The 9167-nt window shown below is 39.3% G+C and overlaps 1 protein-coding gene across 1 annotated transcript in view; it reads right to left on the reverse strand.

The window, feature by feature from the left end:
- Window positions 1–7645, reverse strand: part of LOC103517854 — a 13820-nt gene extending 6175 nt beyond the window's left edge. Inside the window, exons 1-2 of the mRNA XM_008482904.3 lie at window positions 7171–7645; window positions 6149–6984 (exon numbers count right to left, since the gene is read on the reverse strand). Of these exons, the coding sequence (XP_008481126.1) occupies window positions 6149–6984; window positions 7171–7254 (920 nt within the window). The 5' untranslated portion in view covers window positions 7255–7645. The remainder of the gene's footprint in view (window positions 1–6148; window positions 6985–7170) is intronic.
- Window positions 7646–9167: the final 1522 nt, after the last annotated feature.

Below are 9167 nucleotides of genomic sequence, written 5' to 3' on the forward strand. Positions count from 1 at the left end.
AGCACATCTTACAATGTTTGAGTTCATACAGGATATTACTTGACCGAATATTTTGTTCTTGATCAATCACAAAAATAGATATGTCAAGGAGAAATAAATTCAATTCTAATAAAGTATGGAACCAAGGAGAAGTTACTGAACCAGTTAGCCAGTACTGTTAAAATCAATATGGTCATGTTCAACAATCTGATATTTCCAATCAATTCAAGAGAGTGTATCATAGCATAAAATCATGGAACACAGTACGAGGGAATAATTTCAACATGATGCCCGAGGAGTTTCTTTAATGTGGTTGTTGGATAAAGTGCATGAGGATTTGAATACTTGCACCTAAGAAGAAATATAAAACCATCAAAGTAAGTAGTTTAGACCATAGCCAATCACTTGTACTCTTCTTAATTGTCTATGTTGTCATCTTTTCGCAAATGCAAGTAGGTAAAAGGATCAAAAATAAACGTTTGGGTATGGGATATGGTTAGAAGTAGAATTTTCTATTCTACAATTTGGTAATGGTTAAAGAAGGAATGACACTAAAAATGTTTATCTATAATTCTTATTACAAGAGCAAATACTTTGCTCTTAGGATGTGGATCATATGGTTAGTTTTAAGGTGTTTAAAATGTTTAAAAAAAGTAAAGTTTTTTTCCGCCAAATATAATAACCATATCTCAATTTTTTTTCCGCCAAAATTAATATCCTCAAGCTGTTTGAATCAAGATTCCTTTAATTGGAAACTTTTGCTTTTGAGTTGGCAATTTCTCATTACAATAATGTCCTGTTTGAAATCAATAAATTCCTTTTTTATTTGGAAACTGTTGTTCTGAATTGGCAATTTCTCATTATCAAAAAATAAAAAAAATAAAGGCCTGTTTTTTTTTCTTGTTATTATTGTTGGTGTACCAACTTCCAGAAACTCAGGCTGCTGTTTCATGAACAGGCTGCGAGATGAGCTCGGACAAGGTGAGATAGGATATTTGTTTCTACAGTTTTGCATTGGCAGTGGTAATAAGCGAGGAGAGCGTGGAGAGTTGTTGGGCCTTTTTTTCTAACCCTCTGATCCCTGCGCAATTTTTAAAATTTATTTTATTATTTATTTTGTTGCTTTGTAATTCACTTGTTTGTAAATATCGTAATTTAAATGAAAAGTATAATTATAAACGTGCAAACTAGAGATAAAAAGTAATAAAAGATGAATTCAGAATTGTACCGCGTTGCAGAAAAAAAATCAAAATTTCTGAATTTTCCCAACTTTACATGTCATGCAAGGCTCTGTGTTAAGTTACCGACATCATTTCTCCACTTGCCCTAAACATCTCAGAATGGCCATCTCAGCCCTGTTCATAACCCACGGCCTCAGAGTGATCAGAATTCAAAACTTTAGACCACAGGGTGAAAATCTTTTCATAAAAGTAAGTACTAAGACTATTTACGCATGTATGACTGATCATGCTAACTATATTAAATATAATACTTGACAAAATTTACACCTGAGCTGTGCAGCTGTATACACTTAAAACATGAACTGAGTGACAATTAAAGAATACATATTTAGAATTTTAAGATGTGCTATAAGAACAATTGATCACATTCACTCATTCCACAGTCCATATCATAGATCACACGACTGATCGCTCAGAAACTCGAGAACCAGAACACCTAGAACAAGACTGAAAAAAGGAAGCTGGCTGGGAATATATTATGACTTAGATGGTCTATTATACAGAGAAGAATCATGAACGGAAAATTGAAGGAACGAATCGAGAGAAGGAAGAAATTCGGAATGGCTGACGAACATATGAAAGGAAGTACATTTGAAGAAATAAAGGACGAAGCACAAGATCGGTGAGAGATGGAGAAAGAGAAACTAAAATCAAGAAAACAGTTGAAGTTACCGATGTACCTGTTCTAGAAACAGATTTACTAGTACTATATATAAATCAGAATTTGTTCTTAACTTGTTTAAATTTGTCAGCGTTTCATCAGTTGCTCTTCCACTTTGCTAAAAACTTTATTAAACGGGAAAAAATGTTGTGATTAAACCGCCTTAAAACGAAAAAAATGAGCTGTGGTCCCTTTGGATGCTCGTTGTACCAGGTTCGACTGTATTTTTGTTTATCTGTTTTTTAATAATAGGTAATGTTACCTATCACCTAAGTTACCTACCTATGTTACATATCGTACCTATCGTGATTTCGCGCGATTATGTCGCGGATTTGGCTGATATGTTCGCGGTTTCGCGCGATTATGTTCGCGAATTTCGCATTATGTTCGCGGATTCTCGCGATTTTGTTCGCGGGATTTGGCGATTATGTTCGCGGATTTCGCGATTATTTTCGCGGATTTCGCGATTATGTTCGCGGATTTGGTGATTTTTTTCGCGGATTTCGCGATTATGTTCGCGGATTTGGTGATTTTTTTCGCGGATTTCGCGATTATGTTCGCGGATTTGGTGATTTTTTTCGCGGATTTCGCGATTATGTTCGCGGATTTGGTGATTTTTTTCGCGGATTTCGCGATTATGTTCGCGGATTTGGTGATTTTTTTCGCGGATTTCGCGATTATGTTCGCGGATTTGGTGATTTTTTTCGCGGATTTCGCGATTATGTTCGCGGATTTGGTGATTTTTTTCGCGGATTTCGCGATTATGTTCGCGGATTTGGTGATTTTTTTCGCGGATTTCGCGATTATGTTCGCGGATTTCGCGATTATGTTCGCGGATTTCGCGATTATGTTCGCGGATTTCGCGATTATGTTCGCGGAGTTGGCGATTTTGTTCGCGGATTTGGCGATTATGGTCGCGGATTTGGCGATTTTGTTCGCGGATTTTGCGATTATGTTCACGGATTCGGCAATTATGTTCGCGGATTCGCATCCCGAATAAGTTTTGGATATTTGGCAAGCCTACCTCTATCCAAACCTCTTTAAAAAAGTCGAAATAACTGCAACCCCTGCGGGAGTCATTATATGTAATAAAAAAAAAAATCTAGCCAGCCTAGTTAGCTTAGTTGGTAGTGCGTCTGCCTTGTAAGCGCTAGGCCGCGGGTTCGATTCCCACCAGGGGCGGATTTTATCCTGATGGGATAATGATCGTTCTCGGAACGGCTGGCTTTCTCCTATCCTGTCTTCCTTCTCTCTTCGATTTCGGGACGATAAGACCATAGCATTTACAGTTCCCTCTGTCAAACCTCTCAAAAAAAAAAATCTAAAGTAAATCTTAATCGAAGTTTTTGTACGTCAGTGTAGAGTTCGTATTTTGCCTTAGATTCCTTCGAATCTGGAATAGTGTAGTTTTGAACTTTAACGATTCAAACAATCAATAGGTCAAAGCAGTATACTCTAGGTTTAGCTAGCGCTGATACCTATTATCGAAAATAATAATAACAAGCTGGGCCCGTCCCTCCGGGAATTTTTTAGTCCGTAGTCTATTCGATCGTGATTAGAGAAAATCAGTACCTATGTACCTACCTAATTTGTTTAATATTCAGTTTATTATCATTCTTGTTTGATTTTTCGATTTTACTTTCATGTAATGATTTAAAATCAAGACTAGAGCCCGGTCTCCCTTTATTCCCAATATAATGTTTAAGTCACCCATCCATTTATTGGCCTTCCACGGCGTAGCTTAACATAGGTAACGCTAAAACCGTTCTTAAATGATCGACTGGAGTGTTATCTAAAACTTTCTCGCTTTGAGTTCATAGGTTGTCGCGACAAATTTCAAGATCAGAGCTCATTTGTGCGAGAAAATGTGAAAAAAATCCCCCAAAAACCAGTTTTTTTGGTTTTTTGGCTTTATGGTTTTCTGGACAAAATTTACACCACCATTTTCGTGATCCTGGTAAAAAGACCTTTAATTTGATATATAGGTCGACCAGGTTTGGATAAGTCCTTCTACGGGGACAGACAGACCGAGAGACAGACCGACAGACAGACGACACCGAAGCGAATACAATTATTATAGTCCGTCCACTATACCTTTTATTATTACTATTGTAATTTAATAAAGGAAGGACGGACTAAAGACAGTGATGTTGTTTGACTTTGATAAAGATCTTATTTCGTGTAGACGCTGCTTTACGTTTCAAATAGCGGTGATGATATGACATCCATTAGTACTATCTCCTGTGCGATGACATGAGTACCTATAGGAAAATCTAAAATTGTCCCCACAATATAAAATGCTTCAGGCCTGGTTTAAATTCCTACCAGAAAATCAATCTGTACCCTCTGTACGGCCTACAGCATCAGCAGATCACATGTCGTTACCAATTTTCCTTAGGCCATCAGACGGTTACGTAAATAACCTTCAGCTGATTTTTTTATCGTTTTATTATCACTTTTTTTACATTTTCATTGTCATTTTATTTTGATAAGAGGTTTGATAGAGGAAACTGTAGCTAACTGCTAAGGTCTTATCGTACCCAAAGCGAACAGAGTAGGAATACAGGATAGGAGAAAGCCAGCCGTTCCGAGAACGAACCTTATATGTTTGGGATAAAGATCCGTCCCGGACGGGAATCGAACCCACGACCTAGCGCTTACAAGCTATCGGGACCTCAAGGCGGCACGTCTTTTGACCAAGTTGTTCAAATGTTCACTGAAACACTAGTTTATTTATTTATTTTATTTATTTAATATACCTTATTTATACTGTCGGCTAAGACTAAAAAGTCCCATTATGCCAACAGTTTAAACAAGCCTCATTTATTTACATCAAACATAAGTACATACATAGGCTTAACATTGAAAAGGATGGAGAAAATTATAAATATGAAAAAGATATTAATGGTAATAGCCACCAAAGAGGACATCTATTAATATTAATGGTAATAGCCACCAAAGTTTATAATCGACTTGGACACTAGACAGACGATTACGTAAAGTAAAATGACCCAAAGCTGAATTTGATTAATGTTGTGATTGTGACCTAGGACAACATGGATATAAGAGAGGTTAATGAACTGCCCAACTCATTAGACATAAGTTTACATTACCTACTTCATCTATAGGTACAACCTGGTTAGTTTGGAAGGGTTGTCCTGGCTGGGGGACGTTAAACAGGGAGTAGACCAGCTTAGTCTGGCTGAGGGATTTGCAACTTTATCCTAAACAGATAGGGCTCTAGGATCGGCTGACTTTTCCTAACGGGTTTTTACTTCGATTTTGGGACGATAAGGCCTCCGTTGTCACGGTTCCCTCTATCATACCTTCGGTTCACGCAGGTCGCTTACACTTGAAACAAAGGCCATTCACAGCTGAAGGAGAAGATTAAGAAGAAGGAGGAGGAGGAAGAAAAAGAAGAAGAAACTGGTACGAGTAGGTTCCTACATGGATGATTCTAGCTTTTCCTAGATATAGATACTCATATTTTCTTTCCTGAGGAAAAAACAGGGCCCCCATTTTCCGACGAAAAAACTGCCCTCTCTGAGCCCCCTTTGAGAAGGCCTCCTGCCTCAATGAGGCCGGACGACCCCCCTGTGAGCGACCCTGGACTTGCAGTTGCATATAGGCAGAGAGGCACGTAAAGTTGCAATTGCAACACATAGGTATAGCTCGTACTTGCTTGTAGGTACGCGGGACTTGTGACACGTACACAATGTAACTTGGTCGCTACTCGAGTATGGTAATATTTTAAGATTGTGTGGGGGAGCGTCAGCGCCACCCATTTTTATCATTATTTAATAAATATTTTAATAGTTTACCTAACGTTATTAGCAATAATAAAATAATCTGCTTCAGTTGGTTCGTTTAACGACACCGAGAGGGAATGCGTGTGATAAGGTTGACGATTTTGGAAGATAAAAATCTGGTGTGAACATCACACGACTTTCCTTATCCTATTGAATGATGCTTATTTGAGTGTTCTTTTATAATATCTCTAACCGTTAGCTTAGCTGTTTAGGATAAAATCCGCTCGTACAGGAATCGAACCCGCACTAGGACGGGGGTTTAAGGGAGACCCTCCATTCTAACTAGCGGGCACCACTAAGCTCTAGTTAAAAAGATATTAAAAAATCATAAAATTAATAATATGTATAGGTAGAAGTACTGTCAACGCTAATTTTAAGGTTGGTACGATTAATGCAGGTCATAGGAATGTACTTGAGATCAGGCCCGTCTACAAACCACCCCCCCCCCCCCCCCCCACCTTTTCTTCTTCTTCATTTTGTCTTTACTCTTCTTGGGTTTCTCTTCCTTAGATGCAGGAGGAGGGGGAGGGGGAGGGGACTGAGCATTTATAATCTGCCTTGGTCGACTTGACTTTGAACTTTTGATTGTTGCACCATATTCTCCATAGATATTTTCACTCAGATCTCTCGTGCTTCCAGTCCAGATCTTGTGATTCTCATCTCCGTTATAGATAGAGATTTCATCTGCTGAATTGGAAGTCTCGGCACTGAGTTCTATGGTAGCATCATTGGTATTACTGTTTACAGTACTGTTCAAGGTCAAAGTAGACCCATTCCTCTTCCACCCATCCACCTTGTCCACACTGGATTGTGTCTCCCCATTCCTTAACGTTCCATACACACTGTTGTTATCAATCTGCTTGGCATACGAGCTGTCAGCATAAGCATGGAAACAACATCTCACCAGAGCATTAGCTGCCATCTCTCGCTTGCAGATGAATGTATGACATTCTAGAACTTTGATCCCCGTTGTTCTACGAAGTATGGCAGCGAACAGTGGGGGATGACTGGGGTTGGGTGCTCTTGCAAAGGGTGAGTCTAATGGTAAAAATCTAGGTTGGGAGGAGGAGAGTTTCTCTGGTACAAGGACATAGCGGACGGCTGCACAATAGTGCAATGTTTCGATCGGGAAGAACCTGGTGATTTTCTTATGGTTCTCATCGACATTCTCCAGAAGGAGTCCATTACTCCAGACACTCAGCCAGGAGTCAATACCTCGTGCACCTAATGCTCCCTGCTCGGGGTATAATTCTCTCAGAGGCTCCTGAATCCCTTGCAGTCCGTCCTTGGTAATGTGAGGCAGTGTTTCGATCGGGAAGAACCTGGTGATTTTCTTATGGTTCTCATCGACATTCTCCAGAAGGAGTCCATTGCTCCAGACACTCAGCCAGGAGTCAATGCCTCGTGCACCTAATGCTCCCTGCTCGGGGTATAATTCTCTCAGAGGCTCCTGAATCCCTTGCAGTCCGTCCTTGGTAATGTGAGGCACTGCAGAACCCAAGTAAAGGACACGACACCTACAGATTGGCGTGGCATCGTTCATACCATTACGGTGAAATGCCATTCTAACAATTATTTAAAATAGTTACACAACACAAGATATTTAACAATACAAAGTTTAAAAAAAACTACTTATTTACTTCGTTAATATAAAACCTACATTATTTACTAATTTAGAAGGATTAAATTTTGATTACAACTAATGGACCTAGCGTAAATTACATTACATAACATTCTTTTTCATTGAAAAACCTAACGAAATAACAAACAATCTAACACTTTAGAAGAAAACACAAAGGTTGAAGTTACAAAAAATCACTCAAAAGTACGGCACACTGAATCGGGCACACTGCACAGGTGAAAAACATTCCAATCTGTTGATTCTGGATCCACACAAATCCATGGTTTCACGAACGACACGGCACTTCTTAAGACATGGAAGGTAACTCTGAGACTGACTCGAATTCCCACTGGGTACCACGTATCGCCGGATGACCTCCAATAGTTCTCCTTCTCGCTTCCACTCAGGCCTCTGTCTATCTCGGTCTCTGTCGGGTTTCTTGTCTTTGGGTTTATGTTGTTGTTTCTTTCCAACATTCCCACTTGTTTGCTTTCAGCGTGTATACAGCGTGTATGCGTCGGTCTTGGTGATGTGACTGAGGTACCTGTAGGGGAAGAGCCTGCAGTGTCCTTTGCTGTCAAAAACGTATTTACAACCTATACCTACCTATCTTGACCCATAAATTACGGTTGGTCCATTTGTACCTTCCTTATCCTATAGGAAGGAAAGTAATGTAATCGAATGAAATTTTCGATGGTCTGGCATAGTGAGTTGTCTTTAGATTGTGTCTGCCTTCCCTAAAGGTTTGTCCAAACAAATTCGATAGCCGTCGATCTCTGTGAATCGATGGTCGATCGACGGCCGTTGACTGTGTGTAGACACTCTTTTATGATAAGTTTGTTTGTTAGTTTTATTTAATTTTAATTTTTTTAAGGAAAATGTCTCCCTTTTGAGTTCGATAACTCTTTTTTAAAGCGAAATTCCCTTCAGATATGATTCATTATTTCCTCTGAGGCCGCGACCCTCCCCAACAACGTGTTCTCCATCGAGTCTTTCCCGAATCAACCGGTATGTCAGGTATATGAATGTATGCTTGATATTCAGGTAGATATAGGTATACCTTGCATATTAACATTCTTGCCGAGTGTTTCTACTGCGCATGCGCATGACTATTTATCTACATAATTTTTCTAATCAATTCATTTAAGTAACAGGAACAGGTAAAAGTTGGGAGAGAGACGAATTTGGAGACCTGGGAACCACAAATGGGACGCTCAGCAAATCATTCTGAGATTTATGAGACGATTATAATATGTACAGTAGAACCTCGATTTTATGAACTAATTGGGCTCAGATTTTCGAATTCATATAACTGAGGGTTCATATTACCGAGGTTCGTAAATTCGGGGTTCTACTGTATTAATAAAAATCACAAGTAATAATAATACCTTTAGAGTTTAGATATGTCTGGGGGACCATACGTACTGTAGATAGTCTGGCTCGGGGACGTTAAATAAGTAGGATACCAGCTTGAAATTTACCTTGCTAAGGAAATGGCAAAGGTTGAGTGCGAAGGGCATCCGCTCGTAAAATTTTTGTAGCCAAAATCAAAGGCCAGCCCAAAGCAATCACCCTAGTTAGGGCTGATTGAGAGGCTGACGAAAGACGCCGACCCCGTCTGTACACGGGAAATGGCAAAGAAGAAGAAGAAGAAGAAGAAGAAGAAGAAGAAGAAGAAGAAGAAGAAGAAGAAGAACCGGTTTTAGATAGTCACATGACTCACATGCCTATCTAAAAAAAAAAAAAAAAAAAAACTAGGGAAAGAGATCAGGTAAGGTCGGCCGCTTTTTGGCGATTTTCGGTGTAATTCAATAATATCTCGGGAACGATATGAGCTAGAGACTTGAAAGTTGGTA

Source organism: Diaphorina citri, unplaced genomic scaffold (assembly GCF_000475195.1).
Source record: "Diaphorina citri unplaced genomic scaffold, Diaci psyllid genome assembly version 1.1 scaffold1994, whole genome shotgun sequence".
Taxonomy (NCBI): Eukaryota; Metazoa; Arthropoda; class Insecta; order Hemiptera; family Psyllidae; genus Diaphorina; species Diaphorina citri.